This window comes from Caretta caretta, chromosome 10 (assembly GCF_965140235.1).
Source record: "Caretta caretta isolate rCarCar2 chromosome 10, rCarCar1.hap1, whole genome shotgun sequence".
In the NCBI taxonomy this organism is placed as follows: Eukaryota; Metazoa; Chordata; order Testudines; family Cheloniidae; genus Caretta; species Caretta caretta.
The window spans coordinates 9,068,793-9,094,841 of record NC_134215.1 but is presented as its reverse complement, the minus strand read 5'-3'; the positions used below and the strand labels follow the sequence as shown (position 1 = coordinate 9,094,841).

The following is a 26,049-nucleotide window of genomic DNA, read 5'->3' as shown; positions in this document are numbered from 1 at the left end:
GGCGTTACGCCAGGAATTCATTTGGCCCCCATAGCTTCCCTTATCGCTTCCAGTGCCTGGAGGAGTGGTACTGCATCTTGTGGTTTTTTTTAGACCCTCAAGATCTTGAGTGGGCATCAGGGAAATTGAGATCCCCAGAGGGACCCCAACCAAGATCTCTCTCCGCGTAGTGCCAATCTATTCTGAGAGAGCAACAGGCTGTGGCCCAAGCAGCATCTTCTAAATGGAGCAACAGCTGGCAAACAGAGTCAGCTGCCCTTCCCCTTGGGATTCCTCCCCGTCAGCCAAGACTGGCTTGTCTAACCATGCGGCTACGTCTGCTGCCACACCACGGCTCAGTATTGCAGTGAAACACTGCTCTGGGTTACGCACCCACCGTCCCACAGAGTCAAGGGAGCTGCAGTGGTGGAACAGAGGGTAGTGCTTGGCGCTTAGTCTTTAATGACAAGAGCATCAGGGGTCAGGTCTGTGATGTCTCCTGGAGGAACAGCTCAAAAGGCACAGACCAGCCTTTAAGCGGCTCGCCTCCTGGACTGCGCTGCTAGGGCGAATGCATTCCCTGGGCTAAGGGAGGGAAGCTCTGGGGTCTGATTTCTGGCTGCCGATGGGCGGTTCCGCAGCCCAGAGCCCACGCAGAATCTCCGTCGTGCTCAGCATTATGGAGATGCCACTGACACGGACTGCCTGCCCCCAGATGTGCCCCAACTTGCCACCAGATTTAGGGCTTGCAAGCACTCTTGGTTGCCCTATGCACTGCCTGCACTGGGGAATTCTCCCCTTGCCACAGGCCAGGGGCTCTTGGAGGACGTCTGCACTGCAGTTAAACACCCACGGTGGGCCCATGCCAGCTGACTCTACTCACGTGGCTCGGGCAAAGAGGCTGTTTAATTGCAGTGCAGACGTTTGGGCTCGGGCTACAACTCGAGCTCTGGGACCCTCCCACCTCACAGGGTCCTAGAGCCTGGGCTCCAGACCGAGCTGGAATGTCTACACCACAATTAAACAACCCCTTCCTTAGCCCCTGAGCCCCGCAAGCCTGAGTCAGCTGGAACAGGCTAGCTGCAGATTTTTAATTGCAGGGTAGACACACCGTTGGGGCTTACAGGGTTTAGGGTAGATGGGAGAATTCATCTCTCCCTTTCTAGCCTCCCTCTTGGTAACAATCCTCCAGTTTGGGGGCAACCCAGTCTCTCACTATGTGCTGTGATGGGGCCCTATTGAATTCACAGGGGGTAACTGTAGCCTGCAGGGGACAGAATAGGGCCCCAGGATTCCCCACTGTGCTCCTTGCCAGATTCTCTGCTCTCCTCCTTTTCACAGCCTTGCAGGAAGCACTGCTCCCCATCTCTTTTCCTTCCGGTTTCACCCTCTGCCTAACCCGAAGCCAAGATGCCTGGTGGGTACAAAGGCGAGTGCGGGGACGATGTTGACCCCATGCCGTTCCTGAATCCCCCCGAGAAAGAGAAGCTGGAGGCCATGAACAAGCCCTATGACATCAAGAAGTCGTGCTGGGTCAAGGATGACAAGGAGGGTTTCGTTGCCGGGGAGATCCAGTCTGACAAGGGTGACCAAGTCGTTGTGAAGACTGTGACCAACCAGGTACAGTCGGCTCTGTGAGTTGGATGTGAGAATGACAGCAGATCCCATGGGGTCACTGTCCTAACACTGCAGCTGCATCACCAGTGTAAGCCTCTAGATTTCAGGGCCTGGTTTCTCCCTCCTCCCTCTATGGGGCAGAGGCTTAAAATCAATGGAAATCCAGGGTATTATCTGGTGAGAGGGGGAAGGAACCAGGCCCAGGAGTTAACTGACCAAATAAGATTAGCCCTGAAGCCAAGTGGTGCGAGTAAGGATTACTCCTGTGAGTAAAGCTTTGCCGGATCAATACATTGTTAGTCTGAAGCCTGTAGCCTCCGGCAGGCTGAAAGTGGCAGTGGCTGCCTGGCCGGGCTTGAAGGAGAGCTTTGCCGTTTGCTTTGCAGCTCTCTCTTTCTGCCCATAGTTTTGTGGGAAGGATGCTCGTTAACAGTCTGAGCATCTTTCACACAAAGCCTCTGAGGTTTGGTGTGATTAGAATGTCCCCGTGCTGGATTGGCAGCCCGGGCGAGTGAAGCCTGCTCTCCCCAGGGCAGGCCCGGCATGGCGAGCACCAACCCACGTGCCCCCCGCCCTGCCCTGCTGACGTGCCTTCGGCCATGACCTGGCCTGAGCCGTGCTAGGGCTGGAAGTTCAGTGTCCATGGGCCGGAAGTTCAGTGTCCATGGGCCATGTAGGCCTTGGCCCTCTCTGCAGAGCCAGTCAAAAAGGTGCCGTTGACAATGAGTGCAGGAGGGGTTGAGATATGGCTGGGTGTCCATGGAGACCATCAGACCAATCTCACATAGCATCTGATGGGTGCTCACTGGCCTAACACCTTTCAGTGGCTATTGAAAGAGGCTGGATTGAACCCAGGGACCATAGGGCATAAGGCTCTATATCCCATCTGCCAGTTACCTCTAACGCTGGGTCAAATATTCTGATGGAGACAGAATGCAGACTGACCCCACTTACGTAGTGCTTCCCTAACTCCCCAGACCCTCACCATGAAGAAGGATGATATCCAGCAGATGAACCCACCGAAGTTCTACCAGGTCAGCGACATGGCCAACATGACCTTCCTGAACGAGGCCAGCGTCTTGGACAACCTACGGCAGCGTTACAGCCACATGAGGATCTATGTAAGTGGAAGGCTCGCAGGGGACAGCCGAGTAGCGTGTGGCAATGAACATGCCAGGCATTAGTGGGTCAGAAATAGTTGCTGACGCCAATTCAGAGGCCCAGATCCAGACCTGAGTTACTTCAGTGTAAATCTGGAGGCACTTTCTTCTTTCTGAGTTCCACTCCATTCAAACCCTCCTCCAGGCCTGCTTGGCTCTCACCTGGTTAAAGCAGATGCATGTCAGGCAGCCTGGATTCTCACGCTCGCTCTGCCTCTGTACGCAATCAGCCAAGTCAAGTCACCGCTCTGTGCCTCAGTTTCCCCATCTGTAAAACCGGGACAATGAATGACAGGTGTTGGAAGCACTCGTTCGTGCTTGTAAAGCCCTTTAGGATCCCTGAGTGCAAGGTGCTAGATGAGTGTCAGGCATTAGAGAGACCTGAAGTATCACCTGAGGTGGCACAATAAACCAGCTCCGTGTTTCCCATTGCAAACTGGTTTTCCTCATGCTGGCTGGTTTGTCTTCTCCTTCTCACCCTCCAGACGTACTCTGGTTTGTTCTGCGTGACCATCAACCCCTACAAGTGGCTGCCAATCTACGGAGCCCGGGTGGTCCAGATGTACAAGGGCAAGAAGCGTACTGAGATGCCCCCTCACCTCTTCTCCATCTCTGACAATGCCTATCATGACATGCTCCAGGGTGAGTGCAAAGGGCAAACCGGCTTCCCTACTCCCCTGGAGCCTCCATCCTTGTTCATCCCAACCACGGCTGCCCCTGGAGATCCCTCTGGGGCGGGGTGAGGTTCCCCCAGCAGTGAAAGTTGCTGCAAAGTTGGGCATCACCTGAGCTTTTGGGGAGGGAGAGACTAGCCAGGTCCCCCCTGCTGAATCCAGGGCTCTGATGCCACAGAGCACCCACCATGGAAGGGCTCCTGCAGAGCATGTTCTGAAGATGGCACTTGCCCCTTCCTTGCCAACACCCATGGGTTAGGCTTCCCTGTGTGGATGGAAGAGGAAGGGCACATCTGGGAGCAGAGGGGCAGGGACCAAGGGCGTTATCCCCAAGCCCAGACTATGCACACCCTGGAGGACTGGTGCTTTGTTCCTAGGGGTTTCTGGAGAGCCTCGTTAACCCTGGCCTTGTCCTGTTTGTTGTTCCCCCACAGACCGTGAAAACCAGTCTATGCTGATTACGTAAGTATTCCTTGGCAGTCTTCAGCTGGTCATCTCCGCTGAGCGAGAGGGGAACAGGGCTCAGGGAGAGGAGGTTGTATTAGGTCTGGGAGGGAAAGTTGTCCGGTGGTTAGAGCAAGGGCTGGCAGTCAGGATACCCCGGTTCTGTTCTTGATGGTCATGGACTAAGGTCCCGATTGTCCTTGGGTGTGTGGGTAGCAAGGGGGACAGGAGCCTTTCCCCACACTTGTGTGCCCTGCGCAAGGACCAGGTGCAAATGCCATCCCTGGGCTTGGAAGGGGTGTGTGGGGGGGGGGTAATGTAGGGACTGTTCCCTCGATGCATCCCTGGGGGCTCTTAATTTTTCTGCTGATTCTCTGCAGGTTTAGTAGAGGCAAGATGCACAATCCCCAGCTCCGCCACAGTCTGCCCCCTTGCCATGCACAGATCGGTGAGCTCAGAGTCTCTCTGCAGTGTCCAGGATATAATTCAGCAAACTGAGATGATCCCCGCCATCCCAGCATGGACACTGTAGATATGTAATACCCCAGATTGCCCCCTCATGGCCTGGAATGGCCCTGCAGGCACCCTTGCTCAGTTTCCCTCTGAGTTCTGAGAATAATACACTTCTACCCAGAATCTTCAAGAACAATATTACTTACAACACACACACACACACACACACACACAACCTTGGGCTAATTTATCAGATTAACCAGCTCCCCCTTTAGATTCAGGGTTTCACAGCCCTCCTTCTTGGGGATCTATGCTTCTGAGTTCGTCCTTTCAGGCTCAGCAGCTCCTCCTTGACTGAGCTTTCAGCCTTCTTTTGAGCACCCACCCAGTCAAATAATCAGTCTCTTGATCCTTCCCAGGTGAGTCTAATAACCCCAAGCCGCTGTCTGCGAGAGAGGGGAGCTTTGCTCCTTTCCCCCCCACTCTACCAGGCTCCAGGTCTCAGACCCTTAAAGGAACAGTGGTCTTGGATGGCCCTATATCTTTCCTCTGCCTCCTCAAGCTACTTCCCCGGGCTGTAAAGGCCGGAAACCTATTAGAGACCCAGGTGCCACCAGCACACAGTATGGGCCATGTGTTGTAAAACTAGGGCAATGATGCAGATTTTGCATAAATGTAAAACTCCTCCTAATGACTCTTCTGGAAATATCAACTGTAGGCCTGATTCTCATCTCGCTTACATTGGCCTTACACCCCTCCCCTGTTCTTGACTTTAATTAAGTTACTCCGATTTTGCCCTGGTGCGAGGGAAAGCAGAATCAGCCCCAGTGAGCTTTCTAAGTGACCATTCACGTCACAGATGTCTTTCCCCAGGGCAACTGCCTTCAATCTTTCCCGGCTCATTCTTGGGAGGGTCAGTCCCAAGAACGGGCTCATGCCTGCAAACACACGCAATAGAAGCAATGACAGGTTTCAAAGTAGCAGCCGTGTTAGTCTGTATCCGCAAAAAGAAAAGGAGGACATGTGAGTTATCCCACCAAAGACAGAGACTTGGTGGGATAACTCACATGACTGGAGTACTGTCATGGATGGTTATAAACTGTTCAGGAAGGACAGGCAGGGCAGAAAAGGTGGGGGAGTAGCACTGTATGTAAGGGAGCAGTATGACTGCTCAGAGCTCCGGTACGAAACTGCAGAAAAACCTGAGTGTCTCTGGATTAAGTTTAGAAGTGTGAGCAACAAGAGTGATGGAGTGGTGGGAGTCTGCTATGGACCACCGGACCAGGGGGATGAGGTGGATGAGGCTTTCTTCCAGCAACTCGCAGAAGCTACTAGATCGCACGCCCTGGTTCTCATGGGTGACTTTAATCTTCCTGATATCTGCTGGGAGAGCAATACAGCGGTGCACAGACAATCCAGGAAGTTTTTGGAAAGCGTAGGGGTCAATTTCCTGGTGCAAGTGCTAGAGGAGCCAACTGGGGGGAGCTTTTCTTGACCTGCTGCTCACAAACAGGGAAGAATTAGTGGGGGAAGCAAAAGTGGATGGGAATCTGGGAGGCAGTGACCATGAGTTGGTTGAGTTCAGGATCCTGACACAGGAAAGAAAGGTAAGCAGCAGGATACGGACCCTGGACTTCAGGAAAGCAGACTTTGACTCCCTCAGGGAATGGATGGGTAGGATCCCCTGGGGGACTAACATGAAGGGGAAAGAAGTCCAGGAGAGCTGGCTGTATTTCAAGGAATCCCTGTTGAGGTTACAGGGACAAACCACCCCGATGAGTCGAAAGAATAGTAAATATGGCAGGCGACCAGCTTGGCTTAACAGTGAAATCCTAGCGGATCTTAAACATAAAAAAGAAGCTCACAAGAAGTGGAAGGTTGGACATATGACCAGGGAAGAGTATAAAAATATTGCTCGGGCATGTAGGAATGAAATCAGGAGGGCCAAATCACACCTGGAGCTGCAGCTAGCAAGAGATGTCAAGAGTAACAAGAAGGATTTCTTCAGGTATGTTGGCAACAAGAAGAAAGCCAAGGAAAGTGTGGGCCCCTTACTGAATGAGGGAGGCAACCTAGCGACAGAGGATGTGGAAAAAGCTAATGTGCTCAATGCTTTTTTTGCCTCTGTCTTCACAAACAAGGTCAGCTCCCAGACTGCTGCGCTGGGCATCACAACATGGGGAGTAGATGGTCAGCCCTCTGTGGAGAAAGAGGTGGTTAGGGACTATTTAGAAAAGCTGGACATGCATAAGTCCATGGGGCCAGACGAGTTGCATCTGAGAGTGCTAAAGGAATTGGTGGCTGTGATTGCAGAGCCATTGGCCATTATCTTTGAAAACTCATGGCGAATGGGGGAAGTCCCAGATGACTGGAAAAAGGCTAATGTAGTGCCAATCTTTAAAAAAGGGAAGAAGGAGGATCCTGGGAACTACAGGCCAGTCAGCCTCACCTCAGTCCCCGGAAAAATCATGGAGCAGGTCCTCAAGGAATCAATCCTGAAGCACTTACATGAGAGGAAAGTGATCAGGAACAGTCAGCATGGATTCATCAAGGGAAGGTCATGCCTGACTAATCTAATCGCCTTCTATGATGAGATTACTGGTTCTGTGGATGAAGGGAAAGCAGTGGATGTATTGTTTCTTGACTTTAGCAAAGCTTTTGACACGGTCTCCCACAGTATTCTTGTCAACAAGTTAAGGAAGTATGGGCTGGAAGAATGCACTATAAGGTGGGTAGAAAGCTGGCTAGATTGTCGGGCTCAACGGGTAGTTATCAATGGCTCCATGTCTAGTTGGCAGCCGGTGTCACGTGGAGTGCCCCAGGGGTTGGTCCTGGGGCCGGTTTTGTTCAATATCTTCATAAATGATCTGGAGGATGGTGTGGATTGCACTCTCAGCAAATTTGCGGATGATACTAAACTGGGAGGAGTGGTTGATATGCTGGAGGGCAGGGATAGGATACAGAGGGACCTAGACAAATTGGAGGATTGGGCCAAAAGAAATCTGATGAGGTTCAATAAGGATAAGTGCAGGGTCTTGCACTTAGGATGGAAGAACCCAATGCACAGCTACAGACTAGGGACCGAATGGCTAGGCAGCAGTTCTGCAGAAAAGGACCTAGGGGTGACAGTGGACGAGAAGCTGGATATGAGTCAGCAGTGTGCCCTTGTTGCCAAGAAGGCCAATGGCATTTTGGGATGTATAAGTAGGGGCATAGCGAGCAGATCGAGGGACGTGATCGTTCCCCTCTATTCGACATTGGTGAGGCCTCATCTGGAGTACTGTGTCCAGTTTTGGGCCCCGCACTACAAGAAGAATGTGGATAAATTGGAGAGAGTTCAGCGAAGGGAAACAAAAATGATTAGCAAAAAGAAAAGGAGTACTTGTGGCACCTTAGAGACTAACCAATTTATTTGAGCATGAGCTTTCGTGAGCCACAGCTCACTTCATCAGATGTGTACCGTGGAAACTGCAGCAGACTTTATATACACACAGAGAATATGAAACAATTCTCTGTGTGTATATAAAGTCTGCTGCAGTTTCCACGGTACACATCTGATGAAGTGAGCTGTGGCTCACGAAAGCTCATGCTCAAATAAATTGGTTAGTCTCTAAGGTGCCACAAGTACTCCTTTTCTTTTTGCGAATACAGACTAACACGGCTGTTCCTCTGAAACCTGTCAAAAATGATTAGGGGTCTGGAACACATGACTTATGAGGAGAGGCTGAGGGAACTGGGATTGTTTAGTCTGCAGAAGAGAAGAATGAGAGGGGATTTGATAGCTGCTTTCAACTACCTGAGAGGTGGTTCCAGAGAGGATGGTTCTAGACTATTCTCAGTGGTAGAAGAGGACAGGACAAGGAGTAATGGTCTCAAGTTGCAGTGGGGGAGGTTTAGGTTGGATATTAGGAAAAACTTCTTCACTAGGAGGGTGGTGAAACACTGGAATGCATTACCGAGGGAGGTGGTAGAATCTCCTTCCTTAGAAGTTTTTAAGGTCAGGCTTGACAAAGCCCTGGCTGGGATGATTTAGTTGGGGACTGGTCCTGCTTTGAGCAGGGGGTTGGACTAGATGACCTCCTGAGGTCCCTTCCAACCCTGATATTCTATGGTTCTATGATTCTATGACTTGTGGCACCTTAGAGACTAACCAATTTATTTGAGCATAAGCTTTCGTGAGTTACAGCTCACTTCATCGGATGCATTCAGTGGAAAATACAGTGGGGAGATTTATATACACAGAGAACATGAAACAATGGGTTGTTATTTCTCTCCTAACACAGAGAGATCATTTCTTACCTGTCGCTTGTTTCTTTTTACCAACACCTTGTTTCTCCTGTTTGTTTTATTTAGCGGAGAATCCGGTGCCGGCAAGACTGAGAACACGAAAAAGGTCATTCAGTACTTTGCCAACATCGGCAGCACGGGCAAGCAGGCTCTTGACAGGAAGGTAAGACGCAGGAACGTGGGCGTACCGTCACAACAGTCATTCAGCTACCCTTGGGAGTTCCCTGAAACTGTTCTTTAAAGAGCTGCAGGAAATGTTTGCAACCAAACCCCAAAGTCTTTTGTGTTTAGATTCCGAGGCCAGAAGGGACAACTGTGACCATCTAGTGTGATATCCTGTACAACACAGGTCACAGAATTTCCCCAAAATAATCTGCTTTTCCTTGTGCAGGGATCCCTGGAAGATCAAATCATCCAGGCTAATCCTGTTCTGGAGGCATTTGGAAATGCCAAAACTACCAGGAACAACAATTCCTCGCGTTTTGTAAGTACCAGCCTCTCTCCTGACTCCAGTTTCTTTGGGGGAGGGGAGATACTGCAATGATGCAACCCAAAAGTGTTCACAGAGGAAGAAGCCTCTCTAGGAGTAATGACGATAAAAATAAGAAGGATGTATTTAGCACTTTGCATTTCCAAATGACCACGCACGCATTAATTACCCTGCATTTGCTAACATTCCAAATCAAGCTTCATTGCATCCAGGTTCACTAAAACAGGCACAAAAATAGAAAATCAAACATTGCCAGAAGCTGGGAATGGGCGACAGGGGATGGATCACTTGAAGATTACCTGCTCTGTTCATTCCCTCTGGGGCAACTGGCATTGGCCACTGTCAGAAGACAGGATGCTGGGCTAGATGGACCTTTCGATTGACCCAGTATGGCCCTTCTTATGTTCTTATGTACAGTAAGAAATACACATTCATATTAATGATCCACTGTATTAGTGACCCTTAGTGCTTATAGATCCAATTCAAAATGCTTTGCAAATGTTAGCAAATGAACCCACAGAACATTCCTGTGAAATAAGTGAGCATCATTAATTCCTTCTGACTGGGAATTCGAGGCATGGAGATTTTTTTAATTCAGGAAATCTCTGAAGCACGTGCTTACGTTCCCCTGGAAGTCAATTGGGTATATGCTAAAATACTTTCCTGAATCAGGGCCAAAGAGCTTTGTCAAAGTCTCATAGCAGGTGCGTGAGAGTGTTCCTGGCTCCCATTCTTCTGTTGTGTGCACTATACAGCTTTGCCTCATGCTGTAATAGAAAAGTTTCTTTAAGCTATATTGAAATATCCAGGAACAAAGGCATTTTTATAGATTTGATCTGTGAAAAGACTAATTGCTTCTCGCTGACTTGCAGATTTGCTCCTGCTGCACGGCCCCTATGATCCCTCAGAATCTCTCAGCTACTCCCTGTTGTTAGACAGATATCGCAATAAACGGCCTCCTCTTTCATTTTCTTATCCAGGGCAAATTTATCCGAATTCACTTCGGTACCACGGGCAAACTGGCTGGGGCTGACATTGAGAGCTGTAAGTAGCCACATTAATTTTGTCATTTACTTCCACCTGGGTCTCATCCAAAGGCCATGGGAATGAATGGCAAAACTCGCATTGACATCAGTGGTCTATGGGTCAGGGTCTATATTGTATGGCCGTTTTCTGCACCAGGGCAAAGCTGGAGTTAATTCTATTAACTTGATTGATTCGCTCTGGTGTAAATGAAACCAGAATCTGGTCTCTGGTGAAAAGACCTGTACCAGTAACTGCTACGGTTACTTGTATTCATCATCATCAGGACAATGGCATGACTGTGGTATACTTAGGATTCTAAAAATAGCTGTCTAGGAATGTGCATTGTTCTTTGTTTGCACACATGCATTTAAAACCAAACTTAGACCCACATATCCCAGCTCTTAATGCATAAAGACCCTGGTGTGTTTCCTGGCTAGGGACTTGGAGAGGGCAGAAGAAAGAGAGAGAGGAAACATATGGACGGTTAGGTTTTTTTTCCCTGGGGGATTCTCTATATCTGCTACTTTCAACTGGTCCCTGCCTTGCAGTTCTCTCTGGAGGTCATAGGTTGCATTCACCTCTTTTTTTTTTGAACAAGGAGGTGTAGATTTCCTCCCAGTCAATCAGAACTGCAGCCTAACTGGCTGTTGAGCAATGGAAGGGGCTTCTTCCCCCCACTTCTTCTTTGCAAATGGCTGAATTTCCTGCTTCGGCATCATTTGCATGTTGCAGCCTCAGCTGGTGTGACCAAGAGAGTAAGAGACCAGGAATCAAACGTAAGTCTCCTTCATGTCAATGAGAAACAGCACCATTGGACCAATGCACATGGGCACAGAACATGACTACAGGGCACAGGGAGTCTTTTCTATGGCCCTTTTTAGAGAGGAAGAGCATCTCAGAGATGATTAGTCGTTTAATCATATATGCAATAGAATCATAGAATCATAGAATATCAGGGTTGGAAGGGACTCCTGAAGGTCATCTAGTCCAACCCCCTGCTCGAAGCAGGACCAATTCCCAGTTAAATCATCCCAGCCAGGGCTTTGTCAAGCCTGACCTTAAAAACCTCTAAGGAAGGAGATTCTACCACCTCCCTAGGTAACGCATTCCAGTGTTTCACCACCCTCTTAGTGAAAAAGTTTTTCCTAATATCCAATCTAAACCTCCCCCACTGCAACTTGAGACCATTACTCCTCGTTCTGTCATCTGCTACCATTGAGAACAGTCTAGAGCCATCCTCTTTGGAACCCCCTTTCAGGTAGTTGAAAGCAGCTATCAAATCCCCCCTCATTCTTCTCTTCTGCAGGCTAAACAATCCCAGCTCCCTCAGCCTCTCCTCATAAGTCATGTGTTCTAGACCCCTAATCATTTTTGTTGCCCTTCACTGGACTCTCTCCAATTTATCCACATCCTTCTTGTAGTGTGAGGCCCAAAACTGGACACAGTACTCCAGATGAGGCCTCACCAATGTCGAATAGAGGGGAACGATCACGTCCCTCGATCTGCTCGCTATGCCCCTACTTATACATCCCAAAATGCCATTGGCCTTCTTGGCAACAAGGGCACACTGCTGACTCATATCCAGCTTCTCGTCCACTGTCACCCCTAGGTCCTTTTCCGCAGAACTGCTGTCTAGCCATTCGGTCCCTAGTCTGTAGCTGTGCATTGGATTCTTCCATCCTAAGTGCAGGACCCTGCACTTATCCTTATTGAACCTCATCAGATTTCTTTTGGCCCAATCCTCCAATTTGTCTAGGTCCTTCTGTATCCTATCCCTCCCCTCCAGCGTATCTACCACTCCTCCCAGTTTAGTATCATCCGCAAATTTGCTGAGAGTGCAATCCACACCATCCTCCAGATCATTTATGAAGATATTGAACAAAACCGGCCCCAGGACCGACCCTTGGGGCATTCCACTTGATACCGGCTGCCAACTAGACATGGAGCCATTGATCACTACCCGTTGAGCCCGACAATCTAGCCAGCTTTCTACCCACCTTATAGTGCAAATTGTAAATTGTAAATTGTCAATTATAAATTGACTTTTCATAATATCCTTTGAAATGGAAAGAGCTTTGGGGCAGTTGTGTATCTGGAGATTAGAGCAGGGCTCTGAGAACCAGAAATCCTGGCTTCCTTGGACCCACCACTGACTTATGACCCTGGATAAGTGACTTCATCTCTTGCTTCCATTTCACCCATTTGGAAAATAATTATAATAAAGCTGATCTAACTGGGAATGTTGTGAAACTCATAAAGTTCTTCAAGATCCTCAGCTGAAGGATGCTTTAGGAGTGCAAAGTATTATACTTATTGTTATAGTAATGATGGATATAATGAATGGAGAAGAAATTTGCTTCCAAAGGATACTTACTGTACATGAAATTCTGGCTCCATTGACATCAACAGAGCCAGGATTTCACCCTACACCTTTTACCCATGTCTGCAATCTTAACACAGGCCTGGGTTTACCAATGATCCCCTTTATATTTCAGATCTCCTAGAGAAGTCTCGTGTCATTTCCCAGCAGGCAGCTGAGAGAAGCTATCACATCTTCTACCAGATCCTCTCTAAGAAGAAGCCTGACCTGATTGGTATGGCACTTCTGTGTATATTCACTCTTCTTAACTCAGGCTTCCCTGATATGTCCTCTGTTTCCAGGATGAGAAATCTATTTGCCAAAGCTTTGTTTAGCAGTCGTTAAAGTAGGTTGACTCAAGAAGGTGACCTCTTACTGAAGCAGCTAAGGAGGAGGAGGAACTGTGGGGAGACCAGGCCAGTGAGTGAAGGGGAAGTTGTATTTCCCTTTCTTTAACCCCTGTAACTGACTGGTCTAAGGCGTGCCACGTAAGGTCTCAGCCAGTCTGGTCAGGTTTGGTGCTAAGGTAATGAACATCAGGTGCAAACTGAAGCAATGGATTGCTAGAGCACGGAAATTGCTTATTTCCCTAGACATGGGAAACACATTGAGGCCGAGGTTTTCAATGTTGCATAAGAGATTTGGGTGTCCAGTTCTCACTAATTTTAATGGGAATGGGGTGTCCACATCCCATAGGAGGTCTGAAAATCTCAGCCCTAAAGGAAGGCTCTTACAAAGTGCTCCATTAGAAGTGGATCCCAGGGAAATGAAACTCCTAATTCCCCTTCCCATCTGAAGAGTTTTCCTTCTACACCCATAGGTCCACTGCAGGTACTGCTGTGTAACTGCATTGCTATCAGAATATGTAATCACCTCTTGGTTTGCCTTCTGCAGAATCTTTGCTTCTGGTGCCTGATCCCAAGCATTACCACTGGATATGTCAGGGTGTAACTACAGTAGACAACATGGATGATGGGGAAGAGCTGCTTGTCACAGATGTAAGTCTGGAAAAATGAAATGGGGGAAAAAGGTCTGGCTCAACAGGTTGCTCCTCCATGATCTCAGTTCTCTCTAGAAATAAGGAGGCAACTTCTTATTAGTGAGAGTAATTAACTATTGCAGCAACTTACCTAGGGATCTTTTAGATTCCTCATCACTCAGAGATTGGGCTTCTCTACAGGATATCCTCTAGCTCAACCAGAAGTTCTGGGCTGGATTCAGGAGATCCTGGGTGAAATTCTATGACCTGTGTCAGTCCAGACATCAAACTAGATTAATTATAATGGTCTTTTATAGCCATAACACCTATGAATCTGTAAACTTTGGTGCACATCATGGGGTAAAGCCTGCTTACCTCACTCACATGCACAGTTTCATTGGACTTCTTGCATGTGGAAGCCTAGCACATTCTGAGCCTTCTTTGATGACTGGTTTCATACAGTTTTCTCAAAGGGCAATCTGGCTTTGGAAAGAGCTTATTAGGAACCGTGCTCCTGATGGGGGTATTACAAGCATTGCTTCAGCTACACAGAGTCCAAACTGTCTTCAGCTGCTGCTGTTATAGTACCACACGACCCTCTAGACGAGCTAGGCTTACCTCACTGTAAATGAGCTGCTAGCTAGAGCAATAGCTTTAGGTGTAGAATAGTCCTCAGCAACACTGAATTTTCCCACATCTTTGTACAGGCTGGTTTAAGTTCAGTTCTGCTATAGACTCACAAGACGGAGATGGGAAAAGGCCAATTAGGTCATCTAGTCCCTCGCCTTGCTGTTATTATAGGGCTGTTTCCTACAGTTAATTCACCAGTGTTTTGGCCAGGCTAGTTTCGGGTGATAGGATTCCACCACTGCCCTTGGAAGACTGGCTGGTGACCTGGATTTCAGGAAATATTGATAAGGGTTCCAAAAGGTCAGGTGTTACTCAGCCACATTCCTCTTTGGTGTGACTCTACCAGAGCCAGTGGAGTTACACGAGAGATGGAAGCAGCTCCTTCTGTCTTCCATCAGGCTCATTGTTTGCATGAGATTCAGGTGTCCACCCAGTGTGGAAGTTCAACCACCCCTTTATTTATTTGGTACAGAATGATGAAATCGTGGTCTGAATTTGAAAAATGATCTTTTTTTTTTTTTTAGTGGCGCTTGGTGTTTTACAGGCTTCACTCCTTGAAAATGAATGGATTTAAATGAAACAGCTGAGATTCTCAGAGCCCTCTGAGGGGATTGCAATGCCCTACTCCCCTGAATTTTAAACAGGGGGCTTTGAAAATCTCAGCAAATGCGTTGGATTTAACTCCTTATTTCATGAGATTGTTCAAATGATTATGCCGAAGGGGCAGATCCTCAACTGGCATTAAGTGGTGGATTAAAGACAATCAGGTTACACTGATGTCCATTGGCTGAGGATCTGTCCCAAATGACTTCCCCAAAATGTTATCTAGAGCTAGTTTGAAGGGACCTCACTAGGCTGATCTTGATGGGCTGTGAAATGACTTTAGGTTTTTATAGTAAGGAGAAGTCCTCCTGCTTAAGGTGCAGGTTTATATTTCCCTTCTGTGGGTCTCTTTCCCTTCGGCCAGGTGGCCTTTGATGTTCTAGGCTTCTTGCCAGAAGAGAAGCTTGGAATTTACAAGCTGACCGGAGGCATCATGCACTTTGGCAACATGAAGTTCAGGCAGAAGGCAAGAGAGGAGCAGGCGGACGTAGACACCACCGAGGGTAGGCTGGGGTCACTGCATTGGGTCAAAGTACGCCCAGGAAATCTACACCCAACCTGAGAATGGATTGTTTTACTCTGCCAGTTCATTGACGTCCCAGAAAAGCTACCCAAACCCAAGCATGTTTCCAAAGGATAAAAATGACCTTAAACAACCAACTGCATCTGAATTTTTAAAGGGAGCAGGTGTGCTACCGGGAGCTGCCCTTCACCACTCCAAAGGGGTGTCAGGCCTAGACAGGTGATTGAGCATTCAGCAAAAGGCTTGATTGTTCCTCATAGACATCACCCTGCATTGCAGCTAGTATGGAGTCCTGGGGGAGTGGGCAGACAGAATGTCTCCTGGAGGACAAAGGCAGAGCACCCTCTGCTGCATCTCTTTCTTGACTGTGCTCTACTCCCTCAACTCCAATATGGCTGGCCAGCTCCGCTGGCCACTGTGTGTGAGGGGACAGAACTATGGCCCCTCCGCACCCCTTGGGGAGTGCTGTGCTGTAGCGGTGAAGCAGTCTCTGTCTCCCCAGAGTGCAGAACACATAACCCCTTTCCGGAATATGCTAAAAGACACAAACAGGAGATCAAGCAACATTATTCCTCCCTTTAAGATTAACTAGGTTCCTCCTGTCCTTCAACAGTGGCTGACAAAGTTGCCCACCTCATGGGTCTCAACTCCGGAGAGCTCCAGAAGGGCATCACCAGGCCCCGGGTGAAAGTGGGCAATGAGTTTGTGCAGAAGGGGCAGAACATGGAACAGTGCTATAACTCCGTCGGCGCCCTGGGCAAGGCTACCTATGACAAGATGTTCAAGTGGATGGTGGTCAGAATCAACAAGACCTTAGACACCAAGATGCAGAGACAATTCTTCATCGGGGTGCTGGACATCGCAGGCTTTGAGATCTTTGAGGTACACAAAGCAAGAGACCCTCTCTCTGAAGTGGGACCCCTCTGTGAAAATATTCCCTTATCATCTTGCCCCCCTCCGAAATGTTAACTTCAGTATCCATGCACATGCCGGCATAGTCAGTCATCATCCAGTGGGATGGGTCACTAAATCAAGGACACCAAACCGAGGTCCATATCTTGGCAGAAAACAATCAGAGAGCATGTGGGGGTTAAAAAATGAGCAAATGACCACAGTGGATCCCTCAGTTGCAGGAACCCAGCAATCAGGCGGCTTTGCATCAGGGAAAGAAAGGTGCATGTTGTTCCCCTTTCGGTTACCTAAGGCCGAATTCTGATCTCATTTCCACCACTGAGGGAATCTGAAATATCTCTGAAGTCAGTAGGTTTGCTCTAGACTTGCTCTGGAATAACGGAGATCAGAACGTGTCCCCGGGAGTGGATACATTGCTTCTTGCCCAGCAGCTGTGTTGTATTTGCAGCCTCTGGGGCTACATTTCAAAGGCTGATTAGTTCATGCATTGCTTCCCCCCATCTCTCTGCAGTTCAACAGCTTTGAGCAGCTGTGCATCAACTTCACCAACGAGAAGCTGCAGCAGTTCTTCAACCACCACATGTTTGTGCTGGAGCAGGAGGAGTACAAGAGAGAGGGCATTGTGTGGGAGTTCATTGACTTTGGCATGGATCTACAGGCTTGCATTGATCTCCTGGAAAAGGTAACTGTCCCTGCCCTGAAGGAGAGGCGCGTGGAGAGAATGAGCTAGAACAGATGCAGAGAAGGGCTACTAGGATGGTTAGAGGAATGGAGAACTTACCTCCAAGAGGAGACATACAGAGCTCGGCTTGTTTAGCCTAACCAAACAAAGGCTGAGGGGAGCTATGGCTGGTCTCTATAAATACACCAGAGGGATAAGCACCAGGGAGGGAGAAGAGTTATTTCAGTTAAGAGCCAATGTTGGCAAAAGAACAAATGGATATAAACTGGCCATCAACAAGTTTAGGCTTGAAAGTAAATAAAGGTTTCTAACCATAGGAAGAGTGAAGTTCTGAAACAGCCTCCCCAGGGGAGCTGCCTTCCACGACTGAGCTTGCTAAGTTTATGCAGGGGACGGTATGATGAGACTGCCCACAGTGGCATGTGGCCCGTCAGTGACTGCTAGCGGCAAATATCGCCAATGGCCAGAGATGGGACACTCGATGGGGAGGGATCTGAGCTACTACAGTGAATTCTTTCCAGGGGTCTGGCTGGTGGGTTTCACCAACATGCTCAGGGTCTAACTGATCACGATACTTGGGGTAAGGAAGGAATTTTCCCCACGGTCAGATTGGCAGAGACTCTGGGCTTTTTTCGCCTTCCTCTGCAACGTGGGGCATGGGTCTCTTGGTGGTTTGACTAGAGTAAATGGTGGACTCTCAGTAACTTGAAGTCTTTAAATCAGGGGTAGTCAATTACTTTTTGTCAAGGTCCAAATTTCTTGGTCAAGGTATAGTCAAGATCCAGACACCGGAGAAAATAATAATAATAAATAAAATAACAATCATGATAATAATAAGTACATAAAAAAAAAGATTTTGGGGTCCGTTCAAAAGTGTCTGGCAGTCTGGATTTGGGCCGCGGTCTGCTTACTGACTACCTCTTCATGATTTGAGGACTTTAGTAACTCCGCCAGAGGTTAGGGGTCTATTTCAGGAGTGGGTGAGGTTTTGTGGCCTGCGATGTGCAGGAAGTCAGACTAGATGATCACGAGTCTACTCAGCTGCACATAATTACATGACTAGATAATAATCTAGCTGTAAGTGGCAAACTCAAATCAGAGGTGAAGCTGCCCCTGCTCATCACTGAGATGGCAGTAATGGGCTTCTCTCATCTGCTTCTACCTTGTGATCCTCTTTCTTCCCCCAGCCCATGGGCATCTTCTCTATCCTGGAAGAGCAGTGTGTGTTCCCGAAGGCCACGGATGCTACTTTCAAGGCTGCCCTCTATGACAACCACCTAGGCAAATCATCCAACTTCCTGAAACCCAAGGGAGGCAGGGGCAAAGGGCCTGAAGCCCACTTTGAGCTTGTGCACTATGCTGGCACGGTACGTCCCGAACAATGTTATTTTTGTTGGCAAATCATCCATGTAGATCCGGCTACCTGCATGGGCCTGACCCTGCACTCACTGAAGTTAACGATGAAACTCCCACTGACTTTCAGTGGAAATGGAACCAGGACTGCACTGCAAACTCAGGCCTGTTAGACCCATGCCTGAGTGCTCGGTGTTTCCAAGCCCATGTTTCAGCATCCACATAGCACTGGGTAAGGCACCAATCATGTCATGCTTTCAAGGCATTTGACATATCACAGCACAATGTGCCTTTATGGGCCAAATTCCCTGCTGGGATAAACTGGTGGAGCTCTGCTGACTTCAATAAAGCAGCACCAACTTACCCCAGCAGGGAATTTAGTCCTACAGTGTCTCATTGAAATGCATCTCAAAATGCTTTATAACAACAACAACAGATAAATCACAATCTAAAACTTCAGCTGGGCAAATGTATGATCAATGACTCGACAGTAGCTCACTTTAGTGGATTATGAGTAGCAAGTCAATTGCATCTGTCAGGCATGGTCTATGTATACTTGGTCCTACTTCAGCGTGGGTGGGATTGAGTAGGTGAGCTCTCCATCCCTTCCAGCCCCGCATTTTTATGATTTTTATTATCAGAGGGGTAGCCGTGTTAGTCTGGATCTGTAAAAGCGGCAAAGAGTCCTCTGGCACCTTACAGACTAACAGACATATTGGAGCATAAGCTTTAGTGGGTGAATACCCACTTCATCTCAGGTGATATGATTTCTATGACACTTCAACACACAAGGCTCAGCTCTGATCAAAAATTAAATCCTTAAAAAAATTCTGCAAACCATCTCCTCCCCTCAGTACCAGGACTTTGTTTCCGGGAGCACAAAGGCTCACAGGACAGTTACTAGGATCGCAAATCAGCCAAGGGGTTAAATTAATTTTTGCTTGTTTCTCAAATGCTGCCAGAAGAGCCGGAGTCCTGAGGTTCGCTGCCGCTTGTCTAGTCTTTCATGGAGACTGTGCCAACGCCTAGCTGCAGGAACAGTCTTTATGCATCTAACCAAACTCTGCCCGTTATTCATGCACGCGACCGCACAGACATTCTGACAAAACATGATCACAGCATGAATCACAAGAGCTTTCTGTATCTTATTTACATTTAGCAGCTATTGCCATTCCCGGGTCACACATGGGCATTTGCCATTGACATTTGTGTTAGACTACGCCACGCTAAGTTCAGATGACACCAGTGGATGGGCCATATTGTCCCCTCTGTCAGTGGCTCCAGGTGAATGTATATTAGGGAAATGTCTAACCTCTGCCTGCAACAGGCCCCCCTCCTCAAAGCCTGCCAAAGCTCCTCCGTCAGGGGAACATCTGCTTTCCATGGCAAGAATCCCTGCTAAACCCACAAGACTTCAGTGAGTAAGTTAAGGCTGATCGTGAGTCAGCAATAACTCATTTCAGAGTAACAGCCGTGTTAGTCTGTATGCGCAAAAAGAAAAGGAGTACTTGTGGCTTAGTCTCTAAGGTGCCACAAGTACTCCTTTTCTTTTTGAGCAATAACTCAGTCACTTTCCCGCTTCATGCAGTGGATTTCTCCCCCTCCCTCTTCAGGGGTCTTCAGGGCTAGTGGTCAATGGAGAAGAAGCATCTTCTTATTTGTACTGTGTTGCAGCAACGTTCTCTTTCAGAATCTGGAGTGTTCACTTTTCTCGGCCTTCTCCAGGTGGCGTACAATATTACTGGGTGGCTGGAGAAAAACAAGGACCCCCTGAATGAAACAGTGGTGGGCTTGTTCCAGAAATCCAGCATGGTAATGCTGGGTAATCTCTTTAAAGAGGAGGAGGCTGCAGGTACGGTAAACATCACACAGCACAGCAATGTGGTTGGGCGCAAATGGGACCATGTCTAGCCCTTTAATGTTTTCCCTGCAATTCTCTGTGGCAAGGATTAGGCCACTGGTTATAGCACCCTCTGCAGCCAGGTCACCGACTTCCTCTGCGATACAACCTCTTCCATGCTGACAGATGGGCTAGCTCAGTCCTTGAAAACAACGCCCCCTTAGCGTTGGCCGAGATAGCTCACCTTGTTGGAATGAAGCCTCTCTAGAACAGTGCTACTGGCACACACTTGTGTCTGAATGAAGGGAGGATGCAGTGCGGAGTTAATGACAAACTATGGAATTCCCTCCAGGCAGTAAATGGCCTTCTGTTGACCAGACAGCTGTCAGGTTTCTATCAACCAGAAAACTTGCTGCCTCATCGGATTGTTGCCAGTCCGGCCTGGGGCGCCCCAGTTCAAAAGATGAATGGGAGAACTATGAAAAGGCTTTTAAGATCTCAAATTATTAACAGATTGGGTCAAATTCTCCTCTCAGTTACACTGGTCCCGCTCCATCCAGTTACAGTGCAAAGCAATGCATATGCACCCCTGTAACCGAGGGAGAATTTGGCCCCATGATTTACCAATACATGTACTTTCAAACAAAATATTGTAAACTCAGTTTTTCGTTCCCTTCTTTTCCAAGCACTGAGCCCACTTCAGATTCCAGGATTCCCTTACAATAGTAAATGAATACAAAATCCCTAAACCAGAATAGCGGGCAGGTTTGATGGATGCTTGTTTTTTATTTAAGGGGTGTCTTCTCCAGCGAGATCTGTACTGTGAACTACAGGCTCCTGAGGAGATATATGTGTTTTGTGTGCTATAGTATATCACTTATATGTTATGCATTTTAATATTGTTCAGCTGGTGGTGCCAAGAAGCAGAAGAGAGGCTCTTCTTTCATGACTGTCTCCAACTTCTATAGGGTAAGTGGGCATTCGCCACCCATCAATTGCAATATAGGGTACTTTATTATTTGTATTTTGGTAGTGACCCAGGCCCCCATTGGGCCAGACACTATACACACATATAACAGAGAGCGGCCCTGCCCAAAGGAGCATACAATCGAGGATATGATCTAGGAATTATAGCTATGCTCTAGGAATTATTTTGGGGAAGTTCTCTGGCCTGTGTTATACAGGAGGTCAGACTAGTTGATCACAATAGTTTCTTCTGGCCTGGGAATCCATTCGTCTAATCTATGAATCTAAGTTTTAGAAAAGATTCAACAGGTAGACATGGCAAAGAGAGGTTGGGAGTGCAAGAAAACAATGAGATCGTTTATGAATAGTGGAATAAGAAGAACATTAAGATCACATCAGCTGCCTTTTAGAACTGAAAATCCAGGATTCAGACCCTCTTGATCACCCATGGTGTCCTCAAACGTTCATCCATGCAACGCTCTTCACCTGGTGTGCAGCATCCAGCCTGCACCTGCACCCTAGTGTTATCTTCACAACTAAGGAGTGTGAATTAATTTACTGAGCATGAGGTTCTCTCTCTTCTGCTTGCCTCGCTCACTTTATTTCTCTTCCTCCGGCTTCAGGAGCAGCTGAATAAGCTGATGACCACTCTGCATAGCACATCGCCCCATTTTGTACGCTGCATCATTCCAAATGAGTTCAAGCAGTCTGGTAAGCATCTGCAGAGCCTTTGAACCACACTCGGGCAAAGAAACACAATGCCTTCTGCCCTAGCTTTGGCTGGCTGAACAGCAGATCTTAATCCAGTCCTGGAAGAACATGGGGTATCGCTTCATAGAACACCTCTGTGTCCCTTAAAGGCAATGTTAGTGTGGGACAAGACTCCAATAGAGAGGTTTAAAGACAAGATGGCTAATGAGCAGTTAGCTATTGAACAGTTCATTCCTCTGTGGCTGTCCAATGAACAGGGAAATACCAAACTGCCTTGACATGCAGTAAACTGGCAAGGACAGTAACAGAAAGCACAGGGTAGCACATGGACTTCTGTTAAAGGTGGTTATCCCTGATATCTCCCTTTAACTCCTTGTCTACTCCTGAATACACTGTTGGGCTGATAAATGTACCAGATACTTCACCTCCTGGATTTCCAGGGGTCAGTGGAATCTCAGCCACACAGTAATTGCAAGAAGACTGATGGAGCAGGGCTGAAGTGAAAACATACACAAACAGGCCCTCTGGTGTAGAACATTTCAGCTTCTCTTGTACCCAACACAGCAAAGTGAAGGGCGCCCTTAATACAGTCCTTTCTCCTCCATTTCAGTTCTACCCACAGTATGTGAATTCTGTCCATTACTAACCTCTCCTTTTACATCTTTGTGTCACCGAGGGCGAACGGCGTGAGAAACTCCAGTCGTTTTGTTCCCCTGGCTCTGGCTCAGTCAAGTGAAGTGCTGACCTGTTCTCTGGTTTTCGTAGGGGTGGCTGATGCCCACTTGATCTTGCACCAGTTGGCCTGTAATGGAGTGCTGGAAGGCATCCGTATTTGCAGGAAGGGCTTTCCTAACAGACTGCAGTACCCTGAATTCAAGCAGAGGTGAATGTTTATATTTTTCGGCCCATTTGGGAGGATGGACACAAACAACACCCAATATGGGATCCTCCTTGGACAATCGAGAGATGGAGTAACTCCACTGCTAACCCTCCTACATCCTCTCCTTCAGGAACTCTTATTAAGTAAAGAAGAGAAACAGAGATGGTTATAAACACCTCACAGCTGGCACCCCAGCCCTTTTGAGACCTTTGCTAGAAGAGACTGTGATGAAGTAGACATTAACCCTTGCCTAGCTCCAAGGCCATCCTTAGGCGTATGCAGCATACACGGCTGCGTAGGGCACCCAAAAATTTGGGGCACCACCGGGACCATAGGCGCTAACTTCTCATCTTGCTGGGGGGCGCTCAACCCCCTCCCCCACTCCAGACCCTGCCCCCACTCCACCCCTTCCCCCAAGCCCCTGCCCCACCTCTCCCACCCCGCCTCACCTCTTCCCTGCCTCCTCCCCTGAGCGCGCCTCGTCCCCGCTCCTCCCCCTCCCTCCCAGAGCTTGAACACTGCGAATCAGCTGTTTGCGGTGCTCCAGAAGCACTGGGAGAGAGGGGGAGGAGTTGGTAAGCGCAGGGCCACCAGCGCGAGAGGCGAGGGGGGAGGGGGACAGAGGGGGGGAGCTTGATGCTGGTGGGTGCTCTGCACCCACTAAATTTTCCCCATGTTCCAGCTCCAGAGCACCCACCCACGGAGTCCGTGCCTATGTCCAGGACAGCAGGCAAGAGCAGGTCGGCCCCTGCACACCCAGGGCGTGCTGCAGGCTCCTTACTAGGCAGGGGCCGTATTCACAGAGCCTAATGCACTGGCGTGGCACATTCTGCATGAGGGAAAGGGTACGGGGGGCAGGTCTCTGCGGGGACCTGTGACTCTCCGCATCATTCTGTCAATAAATCAGAATTTTTTCCATAGCGTTACTTCTTTAGTGCAAGTCTAGTCCATCAGCATTATAGTGTGCTTCATTTGTTTAAACTGGTTTTAATAAAGTGCATGGGGCAAGTTTTCCAATACTGTCCGCTTATGTTTGCGTTGCTAAGAGCAGGTCGGCCATAGGGGCACCAGTTTAATGATGCTGCGTAGGGCCCCATAAATCCTAAGGACAGCCCTGCCTAGCTCTTCTCCTAACAGTGGCCCTTACGTCACTACATGTCTTTCTCATTTCAGATATCAAGTCTTGAACCCCAATGCAATCCCTCAGGGATTTGTGGACAACAAGAAAGCATCAGAATTGCTGCTTGCCTCTACTGAGTTGGGGGAAAATGAGTTCAAAATTGGGCACACCAAGGTACTGTTTTTTCCTATCTTATTAAGCTAAATTAATTCAATTGAAGTGTGTCCACACAGGGAATGGCACCAGTTTATGCTGATTTCAAAACAAATTTTAATTCAAGCACTGGGACTTGTGTGTGTCGACCAGGCCTCGGAGTTAAAAGTTCCTACTGCAATCTTCGCTCTGCCCTCCATTGCCTTCCAGTATGTGAACTCACGGCCCAGAGCAATGTGACATGCTCGTTCTCAAATACAGAGCAAGATAATGCAAAGGAGGCACGCTTTTAAAGATGGGCTAAACTCTCAGGTCCCTTCACTTTTTACTCACTCCTTAGTGTATGTCTACACTAGAAACACTACAGGGGCACTGCTACAGACCCTGCCAGAAGGGGTTCTTCCGTCACTGTAGTAAATCCACCTCCCCGAGAGGCGGTAGCTAGAATTCTTTTGCTGACCTAGAAGTGTCTACACCAGGGTTTCTGTTGTCTTAATTACACCATGCAGGGCGTAACCTAACTCTGTAATGTAGACCAGGCCTTAGCCAAGTAAAAATTCCACGAAGAATTTTGCCTAACTTCAGACGGAATTAAAAAAAAAAAAGAGTCAAGACCTTGTTTTTTGCCCCTATAATCTTAGTGGAGCATTTCAGAAATTAATATTTCTGCATGTATGTTTTGTGTGATCACGTAATGAAATAGACTATTGTGATACACATGCAGAGGCGGAAAAAGTTCAGCTTTTTCCAGGAACTTACAATGGAATTTTCTAACTTGTATAATACTCCCACACCACTCCTCTAGCATATTTCATCCTTCGATTTCCAAGTGCTTTATTATATGTCCGTTAATTAAATCGTCCAGTGTCGTCGTTATCCCCATTTTACTGCTAAAGGAAGACAGGCAGAGAGAGGGTAAGTGACCTCACTGAAGACGAACAGCAAGTCAGTGCTAGAGCCAGAAATAGAACCCAGGAGTCTTGACTCTCAGGCCCTTGCTTATAAATATCCCAGTCTCAATATTCTATTCATATATAATTCTGTAGACTTACAGCACTGGTCCCCAAACTTTATGGTCCGCACCTTCCTGGCCCGGCCCCCCAGGAGCCATGGTTGGGAGCCAGGGCCGTGAGTGGGGCCGCGGTCAGGAATGGGGCCAATGCTGCAGCTGGGGCCTCAGCTGGGAGAAGGGCCGCAGTCGGGCGTGTCCCACAGTTTGGGGACCAGTGACCTACAGTGATAGTAAATGTAGGTGGAAAGTCAGACAGGTCAACAAAGGCAGAAACCCACGACGGAAACTAAAAGGGGACTAACAGCCCTGACTAAGCCCAGACACATGAATAAGCCTATTGATGGGGGAAGAAGTTCACAGGTTCAAAGTTCTGGTGCATGACCTGGAAGCCAAGTTCTAACAGTCTTCTCTTGCTCTTCAAGGTGTTCTTCCGTGCCGGAGTCCTGGCCAAACTGGAAGACTTGCGCGATGACCGTCTGGCAAAGATCATGTCCATGCTGCAGAGCCGTGTTCGTGGCTTCCTGATGAGGATTGAGTTCAAAAAGATGCTGGAAAGAAGGTATCCCTTTGAAATATGAGACACCACTTCATGCATCCGAGAGAGCGCTAGAAACCAATTGCTAACATACTTCATTCTCTACTAGGCACCATGAGATGAATCTTGGATGTCAACCCTTGGTCCTGGCACACAACCAAAGTAACGGGGTTGTGCACTGTGGATCTATATGGGAATCAAGGGGCTAAAAAATCCTCCCCTTCAGGCCACAGGGCTACAATAGTTCCACTACCTCCTGTGCATCTATTCTACTAGTTGATGGATCTATGTAGTGATGGATCCACAAGCCCTGCCTCTGTTCAGGAACCTGACTGTGGAGCAGTGAACCCTTTGGAACACAGCTTCATGGTACCCAGTTGAGGTAGATCAGGGTGGGGCCTTAACATATTGGTCCCACTCTGGGCAGTAGAACTGTATTGTTTCTGCTGCCGCTAGGAGGTGTTTATGGCTGCAAGATGGAGCGGGTGGAAGGGAGGAAGATATTGCCAGTTAGAATCGTTTCCAGCCGATGCACCATATTCGTGTCTTCCCCTGCATGAAACACCCATGTTCTACTTCAGTGGCAGCATTCCTTCTATCCCAGTACAACCCTGCCACCCTTTTCCTACCTCAGCACACTGCCACTGACCTTTCTTGCATC

The 26,049-nt window shown here is 48.2% G+C and overlaps 1 protein-coding gene across 1 annotated transcript in view; it reads left to right on the top strand.

Annotated features, from left to right (window-relative positions):
• Positions 1 to 1,327: 1,327 nt before the first annotated feature.
• Positions 1,328 to 26,049, top strand: part of MYH16 (myosin heavy chain 16) — a 50,498-nt gene continuing 25,776 nt past the window's right edge. Inside the window, exons 1-19 of the mRNA XM_075117586.1 lie at positions 1,328 to 1,599; positions 2,574 to 2,717; positions 3,242 to 3,398; positions 3,865 to 3,892; positions 8,681 to 8,798; positions 9,006 to 9,098; positions 10,085 to 10,148; positions 12,626 to 12,724; positions 13,384 to 13,487; positions 15,066 to 15,204; positions 15,838 to 16,106; positions 16,648 to 16,818; positions 18,006 to 18,185; positions 19,897 to 20,023; positions 20,919 to 20,980; positions 21,601 to 21,688; positions 22,454 to 22,571; positions 23,742 to 23,862; positions 25,276 to 25,412. Of these exons, the coding sequence (XP_074973687.1) occupies positions 1,390 to 1,599; positions 2,574 to 2,717; positions 3,242 to 3,398; positions 3,865 to 3,892; positions 8,681 to 8,798; positions 9,006 to 9,098; positions 10,085 to 10,148; positions 12,626 to 12,724; positions 13,384 to 13,487; positions 15,066 to 15,204; positions 15,838 to 16,106; positions 16,648 to 16,818; positions 18,006 to 18,185; positions 19,897 to 20,023; positions 20,919 to 20,980; positions 21,601 to 21,688; positions 22,454 to 22,571; positions 23,742 to 23,862; positions 25,276 to 25,412 (2,429 nt within the window). The 5' untranslated portion in view covers positions 1,328 to 1,389. The remainder of the gene's footprint in view (positions 1,600 to 2,573; positions 2,718 to 3,241; positions 3,399 to 3,864; positions 3,893 to 8,680; positions 8,799 to 9,005; positions 9,099 to 10,084; positions 10,149 to 12,625; positions 12,725 to 13,383; positions 13,488 to 15,065; positions 15,205 to 15,837; positions 16,107 to 16,647; positions 16,819 to 18,005; positions 18,186 to 19,896; positions 20,024 to 20,918; positions 20,981 to 21,600; positions 21,689 to 22,453; positions 22,572 to 23,741; positions 23,863 to 25,275; positions 25,413 to 26,049) is intronic.